This window comes from Columba livia, chromosome 19, assembly GCF_036013475.1.
Source record: "Columba livia isolate bColLiv1 breed racing homer chromosome 19, bColLiv1.pat.W.v2, whole genome shotgun sequence".
NCBI classification, from domain to species: Eukaryota; Metazoa; Chordata; class Aves; order Columbiformes; family Columbidae; genus Columba; species Columba livia.
Window position 1 is genome coordinate 9,180,271 of NC_088620.1, and position 23,019 is coordinate 9,203,289.

Genomic DNA, 23,019 nt, shown 5'->3' on the forward strand with positions numbered 1-23,019 from the left:
GCGTCAGCCACAATTCAGACCTGGCTTTGCACCGTGCAGAATGTACCTGCTTGCCTAAGCTCCTCTGCTGCTCCCTGTAGTGTTTCTGGCCAAGCTGCCAGCTCTGCCATCCCTCCCAAATCCCACCCAGCTCAGCTCCAGAGGCTGCAGAAGTGCCTACGGGTGTTTCTCTGCATCATACCTGGCAGCAGGAACTGGAAGGGAAAGCTGTGCTCTCCAGCCGGCAGCACCCCTGCAGAAACAAGAACCAAAGGTGAGCGGGACCGGCCATCGCCTCAGAACAACGTTTTCGGAGCGTGACCTTCCAGAGAGAGACACCAGCTGCGGAACAGCACCCAACATGTTCAGCTGCCTTCAGCCCACCAGGCAACTCCGTGCTCATCCTGCAGACCCAACAAGCAGTGCTGGAGTCCATACAACCATAGCATGTCCTGAGTTGGAAGGGACACGCAAGGCTCATGGAGTCCAACCTGCACCTGCTGCCACCCACGTCCCCTTGCGACAGGAGACATCTCCATTCCCAACGTCTGGGTCTGTGTGAAGATACTCCAGAAATAAGGTAGTTTGTGGCAGGGTTTAGGGATTCCAGTGCCACAGCAAGCAGTTAGTCCCAGACTACTGACACAGGGCATGGAGAGGGGATGCTGCGTGTCTTTCCTCAAGCAGGCTGCAGTCAGTCAGGGGGAGACAAGAAAGCCCAGGCACCATCTGAGGGTGATACGGAGGTCTGGTGGGCATCAAGTCACTATTATAGCCTTGGCCACGCACCAAGCCCCACACAGACTGACAGCGTTCAGGAGCTGGAAGCAGAGATCCTTCCTCCAGGCCTAAATCACCTCTGGTTCCAAGAAGGGCCCTGCAACACCTCAGCCCAGCTGCCTCAACAACAGAAGCCAAGAAGAACATTTCCACGTGTTAAAACCTCAATACGGGTTTTCTTCAGCTGCATCCAGCTCTGCAATGGTGGCCTCAAGGGTGCAGATCGGAGCTGAGACTCGGTGCACAGCTAAAACAACAGCTACAGACCAAGACCTCCTGAGCTGATCCACCCTCCAGTGCTCCCAGTTCCCTCCCAGGATAACCACAGCAGCTGAACTGGACCCGCAGCGTGACCCAGTAACACCAGGCAGCTCCCAAAGTTGCCTTGGGTGAGAAAAGCATCAAGGTTTATCAATAAAAATGTGTAAGCATGGTTTAGTGCTAGAGTCAGGTTACGATTGGACTCGATGATCTTAAGAGTCTCTTCCAACCAAAATGATTCTAGAGAGGTTTTGTTTTTAAAGTGGCAGTGCTAAGGGAAGACCTGGATACCTGTCAAATCAAGCTGTATTTATTATTCTGCTTTGGAGGATCATTGCTGGAGGTACCAAGACTCCAGATTTGGCCGGCTCTTCGCTTGATGCATGACAGAGGAGACAGCTTGCCCGTCAGCAACGCTGGCTCCGCAGAGCTGGCAGCAATAGAGTCCTGTTGTCAGGGGATTAAGTGGATTACGTGATGTGGGAAGCGGGGAAGAGAGAAGGGTAAATCCCTCCCCGCTGACACTGTGACCCAGCAGGCGGAGGGGAGGCGGCGTTTCGACTCTGTGCATCCTTCACGGTGTGAAAAGCTGCACCTCTGCCCCTCCGCTCGCTCAGGCACCACACGGGGCCCCAGGGACACCCCAGTTAAGGTGCATCCCACCTGCAGCGCACAGGCGGGCAGAATAAATAACACGCCGAGCATCCCATCGCGTATCGCTACAAAGGCAAGGCAGGACAGAACAAACAGATGTCTATTTATACACTTTGTCCTTCACTCCCACCAGCCCACCCTGAACATCTCCCTGGTGATTTCCCTCCCCGTCCCCGCAAATACAACCGAATTCTGGAGGCTAAAATGCAACACCCAGTCTTGTCACCAGGTGGAGGCACAAAGCCGGTGACTGCCAGGCAGGCACAGCGATATGGGGCAGCTTCTATTCCCTTCTTGGGAAGACTCGGTGAACAGGAGCAGTTTGAGATGTAGCAGGTGCCTTTGCTTGCTGGTTACCAAGTAAAGCCTGGCTTATATGAATGACTCAACTAACCCAGTGCTTGTTTGCTGCTCTGAGGGTTTGTGCCTTTTATCGGGCACCATTCAACATTGATCTTACACCCATCACCTGTACTTTTTGGCAAGCAAATCGATAAACTGGAATACATAGCTCTCCTGTGCAGGAAAGGGACTTGCTCCATGTGGAAGGCAGAGGGAGCAAGTGCTGTCACTGTGATGCCAAAAGGAGGGAGATGGGAGTCCAGTGGCCACCAAGTTTCCACCAAGACCTGGAGACTCCCCAGACAACCACGCAGGACAGTGATTTCAAGTCTCCTGTTTGGAGCATGGAAGTTCACAGTCTTTCTAAGACCCTTCAGAAGAGCCCACAGACCCCACAAGATGAAAGTGCCTCTTCTACATTCCAGCTGACATGACCTGATGGGTCATTTTGGCCAAGCTCCCACACAGCACATGCACACCAACAGAAAGCCAGGCTGGCAGCAGACCTGTGAGCCCCTTGCGTTCAGTTTCCAGCCCCTGCAGAAACCCAGGGATCCCAAAGGTTAAGGGCGGCAGCGAGCAAGGCCAGGAGCTCTCCCAGCGACACACACAACCAGCATCACCTGCTGAGGATACAGTTGAGCTCTCGGAGCCACCGCATGACGTGGTGGCACCAATGCGGGTTACACACAGGTCACCCAGCCTCTGAATCAGTCACCAGATGAGAACTAGTCAGGTAGAGCACCCTGACAGCTCAAACCAAGCCAAGCACCCAGAGACCTGTCGGCTCACAGGACACTCAGACTTGCCGTGACCCCAGCAGGGCAGGGAACAGCCCATAAATCCCTCCTGCAGCTCCTGCCCGCAACAAGCTGCCCAAGACGGCTGGAAAAGGCCGTTCCTGCCCCTCCTGGGCAGCGATGAGTTCCAAGACCAGCTCCCCAGACTGAAGCCATGCCCCACCACAGCTCACACAGACCAAAAGCATCACAGCTCATGGTCACAGGATCCGAGCAGGGAGCCGGGGAAAGCTCGGCTCTCCACTCCATTAAGCAGAAAGATGCTGCGGGCAATTAGCAGTAGCTCTTGTTTCCAGACCTGCTCCTTCCAGCCCACGCTCTCCTTTCCCCAGAGAGAAGCATCTTTATGCCTGAGATCCTCCACGTATGGGGAATTTTCCAGCAGGCTGGCCTAAACACCCAGGCCCTACCCGCACATGCAGGTGCCACCGCACGCAGCTTCCTTTGCTCGCAGAGCCCCAGTTTCCAGCTGAACACCTGCATTTCTTGCCCTTATTGCAAGCGCAGAAGCTGTTTGGACAGGTTGCTGGTGGAGGGGCAGCAGCAGCACCCTCAGCCCCATGTCCTGCTGGGGACCCCAATCCTGGCTGTAGGTGCCTCAGCAGCCCAAAGGGGCATTTCAAGAAACCCGCTGGTGTGGAAAGCAGAAAGGGTGTTGGAGTTCAGTGCCAGAGCTATCTCAGAGACAAGGGTTAATAAAATTAAGATGAAGAAAAACAGATGATCCTGATGAAGACGGGAGATTCCCATTTTGGTCTTTTGCCACGTGTCTGGTACCTTTACTGGGGGAAAGCTGGTGAGTCCCAAACCGAGTGCCCCCTTACAGCGGGAAGGGAGGTGGCAACTAGTTTTGTACCCTCCAGCTGGCAGCTCTGCTCCTAAAAGCTGAGCTTCCATTTCCAAACACTGACTAGTCTTGATCTAGTGGGGAACATCTGCAATTTGCCTTGTCCCAGCCACCCTGTGAGCACAGGCAGGGCACAGTCTGACCTTGCCCCAAAACCCAGGTACCTCTCACATGGAAAACTGTAGCAAAAGCCACCTTAGCTCCTTGTGAGGGACATCACAGCGCTTGCCCGTCCCGTGCGGCCATCACCACGGCAGGACAAGGCAATGTGTGCAACTTGGAGAGATCCCTGGACTATGGCAAGTGAGACACAGCATGATGCACAGCACAGAGCTGTTCTGCCCGCCCGGCCGCATCCACTGTGCAACCCCGGCATCCGAGCAGCCAGGGGGACACAAAACCCGTGGGAAGCCTCTCACTGCCCTGTCCCTCCAGCCTGAGAGCTTCAAGTAAAGATCCAGGACATTTCATGTGCTAATTCCACCTGCAAGGTGGCTTTGCAACAGAGACTGTTCTCAGCAGCAGGCAGTGGCAAGATGTTTTTTTCTGATGGCCACCCTAATATGCAGATACCCAGGAGGAGCGGCACTTTCTGAAAGCTCCATTCTGAGCTGCTGCTGAACCAGCTTTGCTAAAGCAAGCCACAGACGGCACACAGGCAAGAGCAGGTCAGCAGGAGTTCAGCATCGCTCAAGGGGTCTCCAACAGCCCCACGCAGCAGCTTGGAAATGCACTGTGAGCGGAAAGGGCTGTGCAAGCCACCGCAGCCGCACTGAGCCATTACCTCCCCATTCCCTGAAGTCTGAACAAAGGCCACAGTGTGCTCGGCTGCAAAAAGCTTTTCCTGAAGTTTACGTGCAGCTAAAAATACCCTGAGACAGTCATTAGGCAGCAGAGGCAGCTGGATTAGCAGGGTTCTGCTGCGGGGCTGTACCTGCAGCAGCCGTTCCTCCCGACAGGAGCCGAGCCAGCAGAGATCAGCCGCCCCCACGCAGCCTTTGGAAACACCCTCCCTAAAAATTCCTGGAGGGAAAGGAGCTGTTGCACCAGACAGCCTAGAAAAAAGCAAACCCAGACAGCAGGAGCAGCGACAACAGAACAGCGTGGAAGAGCAGTCTTACTACGCACAGCAGAGAGCAACCTTGGAGATTTCCCTGGAAGCAAACAGACCCTCCTGTTCACAGCTCAGCCACTCCACGCTGGGATGGGGGGTGTTCACTTGTACCAGTGAATGTGGAGGACTGGGAGGACTCATCATGTGCAGAAACGCCTTGATCAAGAGGGCTGACACTGAGTCCTCTGAGGTAACCTGGGCCCAGGTGGGCTCCCCATCGCCATCAGACCCTGCAAAGTGTCACCAGTGACAGGGGACGCAGTCCTGAGCCCAGCGCGGCGTGACACGACAGCACCGCCCCACGACACTCAGGGCACCTGTGGTCACACTGATGTGCAGCAGAGGGACAGAAATCAGAGGGTTTTCCCCAGGGTTGTGCGGGGTTCCCATGCAAAGCTCGAGCTGACCATACCCCTGAGCCCACCCTGCCACTGGACACCCTGTTCTCTCCCCACAGCACTGCTATGGGAAAACAAAACACCATCTCCACTGTTTGTGGAAGAAATGACCACACGTCTGTAGTTATGCTGCTAAACAAAGGATCCAAGTCGAGCTTACTCTGACACAGCTCGTGTGCTGAAAGGGTTTGGGCTGGAAGCCACGGGCAGTCACAGCGTCTCTGGACGAGGCTGATTCCTTCCCCAACACAGCCAGGACCTCCAGGTCGGTGGCAGAGGAAGAGAAGCCAGAAAAGGGCTGGGAGATGCCTTGGTCACTGATGCACAAACACGATGGCCTCAGCCAAGCCTTATTACTCACCCTGTGTGATCCCAGGCGCTGGGAAAGTTCAGACCTGTGAGCACCCAGCAGTTTGCAGGGCCAGGCGAGGGCAGCGTGCGGTACAACACACACCGCACTGCGGTCATGGCTAGACCAGGGCAAAAAAGATGAATGCTCTGTGTATCACTCCCTCCATCCCCCAAAGATGACAGTGTCATTTGCTCCATAGCCACAACCAGGAGCCTGGAATGTGTCCCTGCACCCCAGGCACAGGAGCTGGGGAACGGCTGGACTGGGGCTGTTGCCCTGACCTCCAGCTCTCTGGGCTGGTACCCCAGGGAGAGGCAGCGGGTTCTGCTCCCTCCTGCTGCTCTAGAGCAGGAACAAGCTGTGCCTGTGGAGTACACGGAGTTTTTGGGTCTAGCAGAGGAACAGCAGGCCCCGCCATATGGCAATTTCTCTCTGGCTACTTAGCGAGTGATGCATTAACCGTGCTGGCCAAATCATGTAGTACGGAAAGCTACGTGGTGCCTGCTGGCCCATTGCTCATAGCAATATAGTCTTTCTGCTGCCTAAAATCAGCCCTCATGGGGAGTAGAGCTCCTTGGAAGGTGCTGAATTAAACTGATACCCGTGCTGCTGGTGCACACGGGTACTCTCCTCTCCCGGCTCTCCAAGCAGAGAGCAGGAAAGCAGCAGGTTTGTGTTTTGCACTTTCAGGTGGAGAACCACGCACCCCTGCCCTGTGCTGCAGGTACCAATTCCCCAGCTCCTGTAAGAACCGTCCCTCTCGCTGCGGTCCTGACAGCCAGGACATCACCCTGCCCTCCTCTGTCTCTCCTCATCCACCTTTGCAGTCCAGAAAAATGGAGTATTAGGCATAAGCAAAAAGGTCAGAGCTGCTCATGCTCACATGAGGCTGCACCAGAGATGTCAGCTGGGAGGCATTAATTTATTCAGTGCCAGGGCACTTCAGGCAATGCCAGGCCATTGCAGTTTTAGTGGAGGACTCCAACCCAGTCTCTGTTGGATTAAGCTAATACACGGGATTACAAACTGCAACAAATGAGGGTAAACGCACATTTGCTGGTGCCATCCCTGCAGCAGATGCAGGTGCCTCAGAGGGAGCAGCCGACAGGCGGAAGAGCCACCTGCCAGCACGCACAGCCAGACCTGCCAGGAAAGACTCCGCTCAGAGTTATTGAAATGAGAGCTCCCCGGCCCCATCAGAGCTGCCACACCGGCAGGACAGAGCGCAGCCCCCAGCAGGCTCCACGCTCAAAGCAGCAACTCGCTCACGGCGGATCTGCACACACACAAACACACAGCACCAACAACTCCTGTGCCCCGACGCGGTTAATGCTGCCGAGATGGACACAGGAGGCACAGACAAAGAGAACACACCAGAACGCCCAGCACTGAGGCTCAGGCTCCGCCACTTACAGATCTCTGCATCAGCACCTTTCAAGTGACATTTTCGGTGGACATGCAGGATCTGGCAGCATAGCAACGCTGCAAAACAACTCAGATTAACAGTGATCTGTTGAGGCAAGACAGTGGGAAGTGCTGAGGAAGCTGCTGTGACCAAAGGCAATTACAGCTCCTTCCACACAGTTTTTCTGCGCTGAACCTGCAGTTTCTGGTCCTGAACCCAGCAGCACAGCGTGGCCAGGAGCACATCTGTAACTGCTCCCACCCGGCCAGGGGCTGCCCAGGAGCATCACCCGCCGCTTCCCCACCTCCTGCTTGCAGAGCGATTCCTGAGCACAGAACCAGACCCACATCCTCAACACCTGCTTAGTCAGGTCACTAAGCTTTCTAAATCCAGCTAGGAGACAGGATCGGCACCCTGTGCCCACTGTTGGCCACAAAGCTGTTGGGCCAGGTGGGCAGAGAACCACCCCAGGGAAGAGGTGATGTACAGCTGACCCTTTTTAGCTCTTTGCACAAGAAACCTGCCAGCAAAGGAAGCGCATGGAGCAGCCAGGAATTCCCTGCAGCGCCTTCTAGCTAACTAACAAGCTGCCAAATGTAAGGTCAGCTGGAAATTACAGCCAGTTCCCCACACGGGTTCAACTCAGGTACAAGCAGGATTTAAAGGGAACAGAAGAAAAGTCTGTCTTTGCATGCACAACCCATCCACAGGGCAAGAGCTGTGTGTGCAGTCGGAGATACAGGGTGTGCAAAGAAAACAGCCCCGTGCGGGGACAGGCACAGGATGGACCTGCTCCTGGGTACGGGCAGAGCTGCAGCAGGGGAGGGGGAGAGGGGGCGGCCTCCACAGAGCTGAATTACTCCATTATATTGGAGAAGCATCTCTCTGTCTGCAAGCAGCGGGTACAAGCGGTGCTATTTTGCACAGCAACCGCTGTACATGATCTCCTGTGCCACTGACACCTACAGAAACCCAACACCCCCCCCCGCTTGTGAGGTTCCTCCCACCCCCATTGCATTTCTTTGCAAAAAGACGACCCAAGAAAAAACAGCACCAGGGAGCAAGTGTCCAAGTCAAACCCAGGCTGAGTGGGAAAAGCAAATCCCCCCTTGGCCTCCCCTCGAGAAGGTAAATAATGAGCCTCCCCCGAGAGCTGCCCTTGGGCTGAGCGAGCTCCCCAGCACTGCACCGTGTCCTCCAGCAAACAGCAGCCACAGGCTCCCGACCAGCTGGTACATCTGGCACCTTCCAGCAGCTTTATGTAAAAAAGCCAAGTTCATTAAACCGCTGGCCTGTGTGTCATTGCCAAGGCTACAGCACAGACCCTGTGCCGTGTCCCAGCAGCTTGCGGTGCCTCCAGCTTGTCCAGACAAGCACGGACATGAGCAGGGTCCTCGGCTGCAAAAACACCCGTCGCCAACCTGTGGATGCTCCAGTGGGAAGGCTGAGCCCTCTGCACACTGGGTGCTGCTCCCAGGAGGGGCGAGAAAGGAAATGAAGGGTGAGGCCAGTGCCTTAAATGCGTGCCTTACGTTGCAAAGCAGGCATCTGGGTTATTTCGGGGCCTGCCTCCTTTCTCATGCTATGCATACCCTTAAAAAAAAAAACAAACGTCACGTAATACAAGCAACAGCTGATGCTACAAACGAGCTGACCCCTCACTTGTTTCAACAAAAAGGTGCGTGGCTGGGTGGAGCTGCTCTTTGATGCTTAAAGAGCAATTCAAGCCTCAATAGTTTTGCAAACCTCTTCACTTCCCGTCACTTGTCCTCAAAAGAGTGCAGCTCACTGTTTTTTAAAGTCACTGCTCAGGATGTGGGTAAGGAGAGCATGAGGTGGGTTGTTTTTCAGGTTGATCCTGCCCCCCTGCACGGTCCCCCAGGTGCCAGCCCTGCTGTGGCCCTGCTGGAGCACAAACCACTCACCAGGAACAGGCAAGATGGAGGCGCATTGGCTGCGTGGCCTTGGGGACATCTGGGATCCTCCCTCAACCACAGCCGATGCTATAGCGCTGGACGTGCCCTCTGCCAGAGCCTGGTGCCACCCTCTGCCGCAACGACAGGCTGCTGCCCCTTGCCTTGTTTTTTAACACATGGGTTCAAAAAGAAGAGGTAACAGCACTGCTGTAAAGGAGGGACACAGGAACAGAAGAGTCCTCTGAGGCAGAAGCAAATTCCTCCCCTTCCTCCATCTATTTTTCATCCTCCCCTTCCTCCATCCATTTTCCATTTGTGCTGCCGAGAGGTGACACCCCCGTCCAGGAGGTGACATCCCCCTCGGTGGGTGAGATGCTCCTGCAGCACCGCAGACAGGCAGCCCCTCCACCCCATCCACGGGGCCCCCGCGGTCCCTGCCCGCCCCCCTGATCTTTCCTTTTCAGGGTGTGAGAAGGAACAGGGGGACACAGCCAGCCCTCACCTGAAGGTTTCTTCACATTTTTACCCACATGGCAGGACCGTTCCATGCACCATCACAGTATCTGTCTGCAGCCACTGTAATCTTTGCTGGAGGTGCCCGACACTTCTTGCCTGCGGCTGTGCGACGCTGGCCAGGGAAGGACTCACGTGCTGGTGAGCGAGCTTGCTCAGGAACGCTTCCAGCTCCCGTAACTCACCCGCACCCTGGGCTCCTGCCATCACCCATCAGCACACACAGCACAACTCAACACCCATGTCCCGAGAGCCAGGAGCACAGCCTGCCTCAGTTTCCCCACTCAGACGGGTGTCAGACGTGCAGGGAGGCACCCAGGGGAGCACCCGTGAGCACTGGGTGCATCTCCTGAGAGGCACCTGCTTTGCCACCAGACACCAGAGCAACCCGTCCCTGCCGAATGCTCTTTGCTAGAGCCGCGGGGAAAGGGACAGCTCTGCTCCGGGCAGAGCAGGCACCCAGGGACTGTCCCTCTGCCCAAAACTCCTTCACACTCTGCTCAGGAAAGGCCGGAGCAGCTGAGAGCTATTCCTGGGGAGCCTAAAAACGCTACGGCTGAGTCAGCGCCGAGGCCCTTGCTCTGCGGCTCGTGTCCACCGCACGACTCCCCTGGCAAACCCCAGCCGCTGCCTCGCTGCAGGGCTGTGCCGTGCCCGACACCATGCTGCCAGCAACCCCCTCGGAGCAGACAGACAGACAGACGTGGAGAAGCAGCCCAGCTTCCCCGCTGTTCCTGCAGCCCAGCCATGCATCAACGTCACAGCGAGGGCTGTGACAGCAGACAGTTATCTTGCTTCCCCGTGCCGCAGGCTGGAGTGCTGCCAGCCCCCAGGGCTTTTGTTCCATATCCGCGCAGGCCAGAGCAGCAGTTCCAAGGGACGGCTGCAAAGCCATCTCTGGGAGAGGACTTGGGTCCAAAACCATCATCGACACTGCCCTCTTCCACCCATGTCCCATCGCTCGCTTCCCTGCCTCCTCGGTGCACGGGAGGAAGGGAATGGGACCAACATGGCAAGTCCAGGATAATAATTCCTGAGCTTGTACCAGTGGCACAAAGAGCAAACGCCCCACGAGCTCTGCCCTTGGCAGCAATCCCATGTGCAGAGACCGCTCATCCTCTCCTTATCTGCTTCCCGGCAGCGGGGAGCTGGAGGCCAAGAGCTCCCAGCGGTTGTGTCTACGTTGACACACAAAGCAGAAGAGCACAGGTCAGTGATGGTGAGTACCTGGCGTGCTGCTGGGAGCAGCCTTTTCCCCATAACAGCACTATAGCTTTGCAAGACCTAACGACACCACAACACAGCTCAGCTCTGGAGCGCAGCACTCTGCCATCCTGCAGGACAGATTTTCCATTCAATTCATTACGTCTCTGATATATCATGCACTATTATTTCTTGCCCAGCGCTGGGGTAGTTCTGGAAGATGTCAGCTGGCCTGTTTTGTCCCCATCACACCCCAGGCACAAGGCTGGGCAGCTGCCAGCTCCGTGAGCGGCTCCAGCGCCCACCCCGGCCCTGGCTCACGGCTCACGCTGGCACAGTCTGCCATACCAGCGGTGACAGATACCAGCGCTGCACTGGGCGATACGCAAGAGTCTGGGTCCCAGAAAATTAAGAGCCACAAGACTGGGGCTTTCTAGGAACAGCTTAAGAACTGGGAATACCAAATTGTGTAAAAGGGATGTGGACCACCAAATTGTGGTTGTCTTTAGAATTCAGGCCTTCAAAGGGGACACTGCACAGCTGCAAAAGCGTGTAGCCATCAATGCATTTTTCTTCCATCCTTCCCAGTTCATGCTGGTCCCAGTTGTCATGGGGATGGCTCCCAAGGGCAACCTAACAAGAACCAGCTGCTGAAGGAGGGATCAAAATCTCCCAGGGGCTGCAAAACAAACAGCACACCCACCTCTTCCCGCTCTTGTCTCCTGGTTGGCTTTTGCCACTGCTCAGCTTTACTGGGACAGAACTGACCAAAATACTGCAGCTCTCCCTAGAATCATTAAATATTAGAAACAGAAGTTGGAAGGTGCATTTTTCAGTGCAGTTGCAGGTTTAAACCTCTCCAAAGTCCACAAACGTTCACAACCTCCAGCTCCCAACTCAGCTCAGCTCAACAGTCCACAGCACCTTATAAAGCCTCTGGGATTTTGTTGCCATGCTGTTCACAACTGGGCACTCTGGCTGTGCTCAGCACCACATCCAAAACCAGGCAGGAACATTTCTCGCTGCCCTCCCAGGCAGTTCACCTCCAACTGCAGCCCTGGGGCTACAAGCCAAGGTGAGGGGCGAGCCAGCCAGCCGTCTGCCTTCGCCAGGAGCCCAGAGCAAGCAGCGCTCTCTCCAGTTGCTGGAGGATGAGGTCAGCCTCCCTTCAGTGCTAAAAGCTCTGCTCGAAAAATTGCTGAGCCAACAGAAACTGCCACTTCGGCTTTACCCGCTTCCTGTTATTGGATAAAGCAGCACCAGAGAGCCGAGCTCCTGCTAACCTGGGCTTTCAGTCACCGCTACAGCCACTGCCTTCGGCAGGTGAATCCTGGCACGTCTTGATTTCAACAGGAGCCAGGGCGCAGCATGAATTATTTGTGCTAGGGCTGACCTATTTAACAGCAGAAAGGCAGCATTCATCTCAGCCCAGATTCCCCAAAGGCTGCTGGTGTCACTTCACCCCACAGGATAACACAACCCGCCGCTATCTCTGGGCATCTCGGCTTGCGGGGGGAGTGGCGGTAACTGTCCCAGGCTGTTCTAACACGAAACCAAAGTTTCTCCTGGAGAAGTGACGTCTCCACATCCCTTTTAACACAAACTCCTGGTCTGTAACTGGCTTCTGTCAATCAGCTTTGATCGGTGTTTTGTGATCACAACACGCATAGGAAGCGGAGCCGCGTGAACCCACAGGCCCTCAAAACAGCAGAGAAGTCGCTGCTGGCAGCCCCGTTTCAGGCAGACCACAGCCAGAGGATACGCGAGCAGTGTTCACAGGGTGGCTGCCAAGTTCTGCAGCTCTTCAGGATGCATCTCTGCACAGCTCCTTCTAAGCTCTTACAGTCTCTAATATTGGCTCCCATTCCCTGTGCACAGGCCACAGTAACCCAGGAAGGGGTACTGCACATCCAGAAGATGCTGAAGTCTCGGTGACACATTTCTGTAGACCGTCTCCAAATCCTAGATATCTACCACGTCTTTGCGGACCTTACCTTTGTCTGCCAGGGACAGCGTGCTGTTGAAGTACTGCTCCTCCACGGTCCACGCTGTGTCATTGATCTTGTTAGACACGCCACAGGATCCAACGCAGCTCACCTTGATGGCTGGTGAGAGAAAGCACGCACGTAAGCACTGGGAGAAAGCAAAACCCCGCGTTCAGACTTGTTTCAGGTACTGTATGTGGACTTGTGCAGGAGCAGCGCCTCATGAAAACATACACGAGGTAGAAAAATGGAGAAAAGGAATCAGGTCACACTTTGATTTCAAAAGCACGTTTTCCCCTCAGTCTCAGCACTGCTACCCCACTGCTACTCCCAGCTGTTATCACCACTGAAGTCCTCGAAGTCCAGAAGCACTGTGCCCATTAATGCTTGTCCTGCATCAGGACTTCTGATCATATTTGATAAGTACGTGGCTTCTCAGCAGCCACAGATCACTTTGAGTGGCTTCCTCCTCCTGTTAGACACACAGGGCTCACAGCAAAGCTGCACAGCAAGGTCTGGAAGCATCCGAGATGCCTCTCCCAAATCAAGGAGAGGAATTGGAGCTATGTTTGTGCCTTGCCTTGGGAAAGTCACCCCAGAGCTCACCCTGCAGCACGGCTTTCAGACGAGCTACGTGGCTTTCAGCACAGCTACTCACGAGACATCTTCAATTAGTCCTGGCCAATTCACAGGAGGCTGAAAGCAAGCTCTGATGTTGACACTGGACCACAGAGACAGAGCAGCAGGACAGACCAGCCCTGCTGCACAGCAGATGATCTGTGGTGCTAACCCCACACAGAGAGGATGCAGGCAGAGCTACCGCAGAACAAACTGGGCTTTCAGGGTTGTCCTAGCCCGAACATCTTCTGTCCCGATTCTTACCAGGTTTTGCAAGAGCTTTAATGGATCCCACAGAACTCCCTCACCAAACTTGTGAGGTGAATAGTTCTGCTGGCTGGAAGGTGGCAGGAACTACTAGACGGACTCTTTCACCATTTCACCCACCTGCTCCCCTGTATTGAAGCATCTCCCTGGGAAGCAGGTGGTCAGTTTGTGTTGGCCCAAGAGCTCTCCCGTTCCTGCTCCACCAGCCTTCCCAGCCACACTGAACTCACCACCTCCACCCACCTATCCAAACATCGAGGGCTGCAGACGATGCTGCAGGCAACCACCCCAAAGAGCTCTCCAGAGCACCTGCCTGGCCAGCATGACCATGTCCCCCACACTGCCTCAACATGGGGTGCAGAGAACCCCAAATCCAGCCCTCTCTGCAGAGGGAATGCATAGCTCTTACCCCAGCCCCCTTCCCATACTTTGCTACACGCATTCGGGTGGAATGAGCTCCTCGGGGCTAAAAGTCTCTAATCTCACAACAAAGAATGGCCTCCCCCCCATCAGATCTCCTGTCATAGCTTCACAGCCTGACTGTGACTTTGAACACCAGAGCCCATTGCAGTTAAAGTGCTGTTTTATTCTCAAGGGCAAAGGATAAGCAGCTCCAGATGCCAACTCTCATTAACCAGACATCAATACATCAGCTCGCTCGTTTGTGCCTGCAATGTGCATCAGCACCTCCAAGGCAGGAGAAGAACACGAGAGCTGCCCACACCCCAGCACACCTGATGTGAGCAGACACAGGTCCCCCCTGAAGCAAACCATCACATTGAACCCCCTGCACACCCCCGGTGACATCCAACCCTCTCTTTTGCTGGACGGCAGAGACAAAACCATGTGGGGGTTTCAGCATCAGAAGGAGGAGGGAGCGGTTTTAGCAGGATGAGATCCTGCGTACCCAGGCATTCGTACCAGCTCTCAAGGTCCCACCCTGGGCATAATGTCACATCTCCAGGCTCACAACAAGCCTGTCCCTCTTGAGGTAGCCTAGATAACTTGGATGGATTGAGTCAAACCAAGCCCAGACTCAATCGCTCCACTCCCACGTTTTCACACAGGAGATGTGAGCGAGAAAAGCCCAACCAAGAACTGGAGAACATCCACAAGCAACAGCCCCTGAACAGGCTCCCCCTCAGCCTCCCTTCACCACAGAAGTTTGTAGATCACCACCATCTGCTGCAACACCCAGATACAGGGATGATGGTCTTTAACTCAAGCCCACTTGCTGCATTGCGGTGCTGAGGCACTCCCGCTCCTGGGAGACGGGTGGGTGGGCATGTTCGAGCACGTACACGCCATGGCCCATCTCCCTTTCCACAGGAGATGGAGCCTCAGCAGCCAAAGGCAGCGGGTTTCAGCCTGACACTCAGAGCTCACCCTTGGCTGCTGGTCCCTGCTGCAATGGCGGATCCCCCTATAATCCACCATTAGGGCTAAAATCTGACCGCCTCTAAAAGCCTCACCACCTCTAGCCAACGAGTTTTCCATCACAGGTGCAGGAGCTGTCAGCTCCAAGGCTTCTCAATTAACCACCAACATCCCAAACTGGTGTGGCCACAGCCAGCCACGGAGGAGGGATCCTGGAGGGACACCCCTGTCCTGTGTCCCCAGCAAGGGGCAGAAACACGGCTGGAGAAGGCTGCCATTTCAGGTACATGAGGGCAATTCAAGACGCAGAAACAAACATCTGAAGCTGAAAAGCTTGAAGGCAATTTCATAGCAATGGAGAAACTCTTCCTCTATGCTCTCCAGAGCTCTTAGTGTACCATTACCAGGCATGCCAAGTCGCTAGATGCAGGACAAGCCTTGGAGCAGTCCAGGTGGCACAGGATTTGTTATGGAGCATCTTCTCCAACCTACTCCAGCAACGTGAGGTCCCCCCACCTCACTGGGGGAGGAATGGGACAGACGACAGCTCTGAGCAAACACATCGCCCCATGGGTGGGAGCAGGGCTGTGGCTGGATACAGGGATCGCATGTCCCAGCTCATCACCAGGCTCCTGAAGAGATCCAGGAGATGCAATGAGATCCCCAGGCCTCCACAGGGAGGGCGATGCTGGGGCAGCAGGTCCAGGGCAGCCACAGAGCCCCCCCATTTCATCCCCACAGCCACATAACAAGCCCCGCAGGAAAATCCAGCAGCTTCAGGGCTCTTGTTGCCCCCAGGTAATCTAGGAGGTTTCAGAGACAGCTGGTTCAACAGGTCAGACCATTTATCTCATTCCTAACCAGGTTTTGGAGCAGCTAACCATGAATTCAGCCTCTCCATGAGCACCCCGGGGCAGATACTGGGGACTTGCCCAAATGTCATGTACAGTCTCCTGTTCACACAGAGGAGCAGAGACAGGGACAGATGACAGGCACAACTCGGTGATGTGGTGCTGGGGGCAGCTGCAAGCTCAAAACAGCGTCGGCGGGACAGGTCTGGCAAACCGGCACCATCAGAGCTGCTGCAACCAGAGCCACCTGACGTGCAAAGCTTGTCAGCCTGACTGTCAGGGAATAAAATGCACAGTGTGAGCCTTTCCAAGGAAATCTCTGTGCCAAGCTGCAGATAGAGCAAAAAAGAAAAGTTTCTACATCACAACAGGCCAGTTCCAGTTATTCAAAACCCATTAAAAATGCCTCTAGAACCCAGTGCTACCAGTGGTCCCAGCTACCACGCTCCTGCTCCCTCTTTACCAGGGCTGCTTTGAATAAATACAGAAAAAAAAAATCCAAAAAATGTATAGGAAGTGAAAGGGGGAGGCAAAGAGCAGTAAGGAGAGAGGAAACGAATTACAAAGCCACACAGAAGACAAGAGCCCTTCACCCCTGCAGTCCCCCAGGGATTCAGGGAAGCGGCAGCTTCACATCCAGCCAGACACATCTTCAGCAACGCGCTGCAGCACGCGCCAAACGCTGGAAATAAAAGGAGACAGCTCTGTCATATCCATCTCTGCACGAAGTAAAAATAGAGATGCCAGGAGCTGGGCACGTTCGCCTTCTTCCAAGGTGACTTAAGGAGAGCAGCCGTAGACTTCAAATTACTTTTCCTGGTGCCCCATCATGCTGCCCTCCTCACGGGAGCGGGCACTGCATCTCGGGCGAGAGGAAAGCGGAGGACACGCATCCCCCTCCCTGCCAGCAGCAGGTTGTACGTGCACATCCCTCCTTCCAAAATCCAGGCACGTCCAGTCCCAGCAGCCACCCTGCACTCAGCAGCAGGGCCAGACACAGTCCCAAGTGACCCCCTCAGGTTCAGGTCCCATCGGTGTCACACACCCACTGCAACAGGGACAGGCAACAGCCAGCAGCGGAGGGAGACACTGACAGCTTGGTTGGTTTGGGGTTTGCTGGGGTAGGGAAGGGATGCATCAGAAAATACAGCTCTTCTTCCTTCCCTTCTTCCTTCCTTCCTTCCTTCCCTGCCAAGGGGCAGGAAGGGGATCTGGCCTCTAATGTGGAGTCATCTAGAAGAGTGGTTCACGCTTTCCTTCTCAACTCAAACCCAAACCCATAGCTGGGCCCAGGAGGTGAACTGTCTGGAGCTGACACACATTGAGCAGCATCTCCCACACCAGCACAGCCTTCAGCACAACAAGACGCTGATATGGGTCCCCAAGACCCAGGGGGACATCCCACCCGCCACAGCTTGCCAGCCCATCGCACAAGTCACACCCAACACTGCTCTCTGCTCGGAGGCTGTGGACAGGCCCAAAGTGAAACACTGAGTCGTTGCTACAGTTTGACCCATCTTTGTCCCTGTGAGCAACACTCCTGCCATGCACAAGCCCAGCTGGGGCTCAGGACCATGCAGCCCACTCTGCACTGGCATTACCTTTAGCATTATTTAACCTCCAGAAGCAAGATCTGCTGCTCAGCCATTCCACCCCCAGGCTGGCACTTGCCCGCTGCACCCTGCAAGAGGCTGGACCAGCAGTGGAAACGACAGTCCCTCCCTTCCTGGCCTTGACCTTTCCGTGAGCCAATTTCCAGGGCAGCAGAGCCCATCCTGCACACCCCAGCTCAGCAAAACCCATCCTAAGGGCTAGAAGTGCCTGTTCTCCCTGGCCATAGCAGCAGGGCTGTATTTGGGGCTGTCAGGATGACACAGGAGGACCCAGCCAGGTCTCCCACACAATCGCAGAAAGGCCAGACCCACCCAACATGCTGCAGGAAAGCTGGACCAGCTCCTCAACAGGCTGTAGAAACTCCACCTGTAGCAACAACAGGGGAGCGTCAGCCCTGCTACATGGCAAAGTGACACAGAGTCATTCTGGCTACGCACAAGGTATTTCAGCCAGAGTCCATCCCAGCAGGTCCATGCAAGTAGTATTGATACACAGAGGATGTTCTTATTCCAGGAATATGCAGAAGTCTCCAAAGGGAGACCGGGCAGGTGTGTGCCTATGGAAACATGGAGCAGCAAATCTCCGAGTCCTCTCCCAGGCAGGTCAGCCCCCTCCCCTCTTCCATCACTTTCTTGAGAGCAACAGGAGAATGCACATTTTCCAGCTCCTCTCCAAAACCAGGGGTCAACATACATCCCAAGGGAAGAAAGCAAATTCTTGGGCTCCTGTTCAGAACAAACTCCTGTTCAAGCCAAAGGCATTTCTCCCTGGCAGAGCCGAGAGGTTTATTTATAGCATCACAGAGTTTATCAGCACACCGGCTGCCCTCGGAGGAAGAGGGTCATCTCGAACATCTGGAAAAAACCCCCGGTTGAGCATGTCTGACAAGCCTGTCCTTGCACACGTTGGGCTGCGGGTGGAAAACGCACCAGCGAACAAGGCCAGAGGGGCTACGGGAGGGGGATGGCCACATGCCGCAAAGGCTGTGCCTTGGACCTGCCAGTCCTGCTGCCAAAGGCAACCGCAGCTCCTTAGCAACAGGCACAAAACGCTGCAGCATCCTTGTGCAGAGCCCGACTGATGGGCTGAACTCGTCCAGCCTGTTGCCCCTATTCCCACCATGCTGCTGCCACAACCGCCTCGCTGCTCACCAAGCACGCTCCAAAAAGGACGCCCTCAGCATCCCTTCTCCAAAACTGCATCTTGAAAACAAAATGGCAAGTTTGGTGGATTTCTTTTAAAGCTTTAGACTGATGTAGATCCCAGTGCTGCTCTTCCAAATAGCCCGCGCAGAGAGGTGGGGAAGAATGGGGTCATTCTGCTTTGAGAGCCCATAAGGGCAGACAAAGTTGCACCCATGGTCTGGCAGGGACATACAGCTACACAATTATCGCCCCCAGCACCACCCCACCCACCCCGGCCTGCCTGCTGGAGCCAAGGCTCCCAACCAACACACCATGGGCTGGGGCAGGCAATATTCCTCAATGGTGGCTTGGGAGGAAGCGGGGAAGGAGAAAGTTGTACCTCAGACTGGTTTTGGGAGCCAAAACTCTTGCCGCATCCTAAACAGGCGGCAGCAGAACCACTCCACATGCCTGCTGCCACAGACAGGGCTGGGGTCGATGATGCCAACCCTCGGGTCCACATGCAAGGACAGAGACCAAGCACCAGCACAGCACCCTGAGGGACTGGCCCCTTCCTCCCAAGCCAGGATGGCAGACACAGACACCCCTGAGCACTGGGAACAGCCCAATGAGACACGCACTGCGGGAAACCGAGTGTTTGGCAGAGAGAGGCAGATCTCACAGCTCGCTACGACTGTCTCCATGCCAGCCACCCACCACAGCCGCACCGCCAGCACCCACAGCCTCTGCTCCTAATACCCACCCCTCGGAGTATCGGAGGGGAAACGCAAAGAAGCTGCAGAGGAGCAGAAGGCTGGAGCAGATAGCGGCGGCGTTTCATGTGGATCTTCAACCACTCTGGTGTGCGAAGCCAACCTTTAGTCTTCAGAAAGTTCTTTCCACTTCTCTGGACAGAAATTCAGAGAGGGTCAGACTTATCTGTTCGGAGAATACTGTACCTGCCATCCTTTCTAGAGCTGTGCTCAAGATTGGCTTCTGTTTGCCCCATCCATGAGAGAGCAGGCTGCACTTTTACTAGAATGGGACTGAGCCCCAGACTTGCAGCAAGTCTCACGCTGGCCAAGAACAGTTCAGCTTGTTACCCAGCAGATCCCAGCAGAAAACGTGCCCTCTCCTCCTCATCCTCCTTTCTGTACAGCCCAGCTCTGGTCTCAGCCCTGTCTTGAGCAGGGGCTGCAGGCTCCCTGCCAGCACCGGCATGGCCGAGCAGAGCATGCAGCCAGAAACACCTCGTATTTAGGATCTCAGTGAGGTCCAGGCAAGGTTTACTCACGATCCCCTGAATAAGGCAGGTCCTAATTTACTGTCATCCTTCTCGAGGAATCCGCGCAACTTAAACTTGCCCCTGTGAGCCTTGTGCAACCAAAGCGGGAAAAAAAAAAAGAGCAAGCTATGCTCTTCAAAGCAAAACAAGGCTGTACATACAGAAGTAGGCAGAGCATCCTAATCTTCAGTGTTTGGTCCCATGGGAGGGGAATGCGGTCCCCGCTGCCCTGTGTGGCACAGAGCCAGCAGCTCGCCCCGGCTCACAGGAATGTGGATGGATGCCAGGACCTGCAGCTCTCAACACTTCAGCCAGCCAGGGACCACAGCCACGCTCCCTTGGGCTGAGAGGAACCTCTTTTTTAATAGCTCGCCCAAACTGAAATAGGTTTCCACCCAGCACTTAGCACTGCTTTAGGCCAAAGCAGTTAAGATATTCTGGTAGACTTGAGTTAGCTGTCTAAAAAAGGAAGAATTGGGCAAGAAACCCCACTGCAGTCAACCACACAGTGCTGCAGGTCCCCGGAGGCATTTGCTGGGTGCTTTAAGATCAGCCAGGTCCATGCTGTAACAAACTGCCCCTTTAAACTCATTAACAAACTGTTCTTTCCCAGCAAACCAAGCCAGGCACCTTCTCCCACCTCGCTGGCAGAACAAGCCGTGATTCCACAAGGATCAGACACGGAGGCTGAGCTCTCTGATGTCCTGGGAACACACCTCTGTTTGTGACCACAGCCAGCTCGTCTCTGTTCTTCCCACAGCCCGAAGCAGGTTTAACACGCTGTCCCCCCCGACAGCCCCTCTGCCGCAGGAGCATCGTCCCTCCATGCTGGGTGCAAAAGCTACTGCCGGCAGATAAACAGCCGACTGATCAGGTTTCTCTACTTACCACAAAGAGGTTGATTCACCAGAGCCTACTCCCTTTTCAGGCTCTTTCTAAATAAAGGCTTCAAAGAGTTCTGGAAATTCATGCTTAACAGGCTTACTGTAATTCCAGAGCACAAGGGCTCCTGTGGGCCAGACTCTGTTGCAGGACCAGGTCGCACATTTTCTTCCGAGGCTGTCAGATGTGCTTGTCTAGGGGTTAAGGATACAATAAGTCCTGTTGGGTGATGCTTATTTTGGGAGATCCTCACTGCCACCCAAAACATGGTCTGACACAGACTGCCTGGTCCTCTGAGCGACAGCCAGCCCTGCAGATGCAGTGCAGGTGCTCAGCAGAGGAGCTGATGCTCGTCCATCCCCTCCTGGGGCTCCGGGGATGCTCCTGGGCAAAAACTGACCAGCATTCACTCTTTGTCCTCAGAGAAGAGCACTCACAAAGTCAGCTCAGCTCCCAGCCAGCCAGAAAAAGGCCTATTCCAGGTTGGACACCCCCCACCACACATACCTGGGGCTGAAAGGATCCAGTACAGACAATATTGCCATAACCAGTTGTCCTGAGCAAGCCTGTGTCTCCAAGGGACTGAGGACTAGAGCAGCAAGTTCAGGACTGCTCAGCCATCCTGGAAACAGCATTGGTGTGAGGGGTTGCAGCCAACACACAATAAGAGCAGAGCACAGGGGACGAGCAACCATGTGTAACTCTGCATTAACGCTCACCCACCCTGCTGCTCCGCTCCAGGGGCTGAGCTGGCCAGTCAGCAGCTGGAATTTGCTGAGACACCTCCAAGTGATTTAGCACTGCTGCAGCTCCAGGCACAAGCCCGGAGCCAGCTCCCCTTCTCTTAACAGAGGAGGTTTCAAGCACCTTTTCCTGAAAAGCCTTATTTCTAAGCAGAAAAGCAACCCAGGAACCAGGGCAGGCAGGTTCTCTGATGGGAGAGATCCCAGCCGCCTCACCTCACCTGCTCCCCACTGAATATCTCGCACACCACGGCAAGCTCTTGAGCATTGAATTGAGCTCTCAAGCGTTGCTTTCGCACATCTCGGTTGTCAGGAAATCCCCCTCCCCCAGCCCCAGCGATTTCGGAGAAAGCAGCCAGAATCCACTTCATTCTGCTTAAGAGCTGCTCCTATGATTTTCTTTAATGCCATTCAATGCAAGCAGCTGGATTCTCTATTTATAGCAAGATCATCACTTTGGAAAAATGACTTATGTTCTCATTATTATCAGAGCACAAGATCCATAACAAATCCCCGCTATGCCAGGAGTGCTACAAGTTGGTAAGACAGTCCTCACGGTCAGGCTGGACACCTGCAGAGGTCCAAGCAGACAGAATACAGAGCATTTGGGACCGAGAGCTTTTCTCCCTGGAGATGCTGCCTTCTGAGCCAGTTTTACTCAAGTCTTATTGCAGGCAGGATTTAGGATTCAGGCGGGTGTGTTGGGGAGGGATGGACAGCAAACCGCTGCAGCACCGTAACCTCTGGCCTGAGCTGCTGGAGCCAGGACAACCGAGAACACGGTTTCAATCAGCAGGAACAAAGGGTTGGAAGTTATAAGCATTAGTGCTCCAGAAATGATTCACGCTTCTTGGAAACAGCCTTTTTCCTACGGATATCTGGCAAGGTCCAATTTTTAATCAAGATTAAGGTGCTCAAAGGTCAGGGTGTTTCTTAAACTAGGTCTCCAGATAACTCCAGGCTGGCGCTAGCTTGCCACTCTCCTCTTGTCAAGGGGGTCAAAAGCAGCATCCATGTCCTCTCTGCCATCATCATCCAGCATCTCAAGGTCCTGATGCACCTGTGGGACTTCGCTGAAGCCATTCATGGCATTGATCACCACTCTGGACGCAGTACCTGATGCTGGACAAAGCAGTACCCAGGCACAGCTACCCACTGGCTGGTGAAAAGCCTCTACCACAAGCTTATTCACAGCAGAACACCCAGCTTGCACTTGCCACTAGCTCCCCACCCGCTGCTTTAACTGGCCAAAGAGTTAGGGCATGTGAAGTTGTCATGTAAAAGCCATCAGAAGGGAACAGAAGCCTACACATCTTTGTGGTCTGAAACCATTTCACCTCCCGCTTCAGATCCTGGACACAACCCAGGGACTCAGAGCATGCACAGACAACCGTGCACAAGGCGAAAATCCGCTGACTGGCAGCAGTCTGGTCCTTTGCTCATTTTCTCCTCTCCTAAGCAGTTTGCTCTTCCACACAAGAGATTTGAAGAGTGACAGATTTTAAGAGCAGCACAAAGAGGTAATTAACTTCCATAGCAATCCCTGTTGCCAGACTCTGGAGGTCACAACAGTAGCCTAAAGGCTGTACATTGGATATCTCAGCAATCAGCCCTCAAGAAAAGAGGCACCAAACCAAACCCCAGCCGCTGGCATGCTTGCCAGGCTGTTTCAGCAGCGCTTGCCCCGACGCCTGGCAGCGCACCTTTCT

General features: G+C 54.7%; 1 protein-coding gene across 1 annotated transcript in view; it reads right to left on the reverse strand.

The window, feature by feature from the left end:
* ARRDC1 (arrestin domain containing 1) overlaps nt 1-23,019 on the reverse strand; it is a 33,777-nt gene that overhangs the window by 5,403 nt on the left and 5,355 nt on the right. Inside the window, exons 2-3 of the mRNA XM_065036064.1 lie at nt 12,559-12,669; nt 182-232 (exon numbers count right to left, since the gene is read on the reverse strand). Of these exons, the coding sequence (XP_064892136.1) occupies nt 182-232; nt 12,559-12,669 (162 nt within the window). The remainder of the gene's footprint in view (nt 1-181; nt 233-12,558; nt 12,670-23,019) is intronic.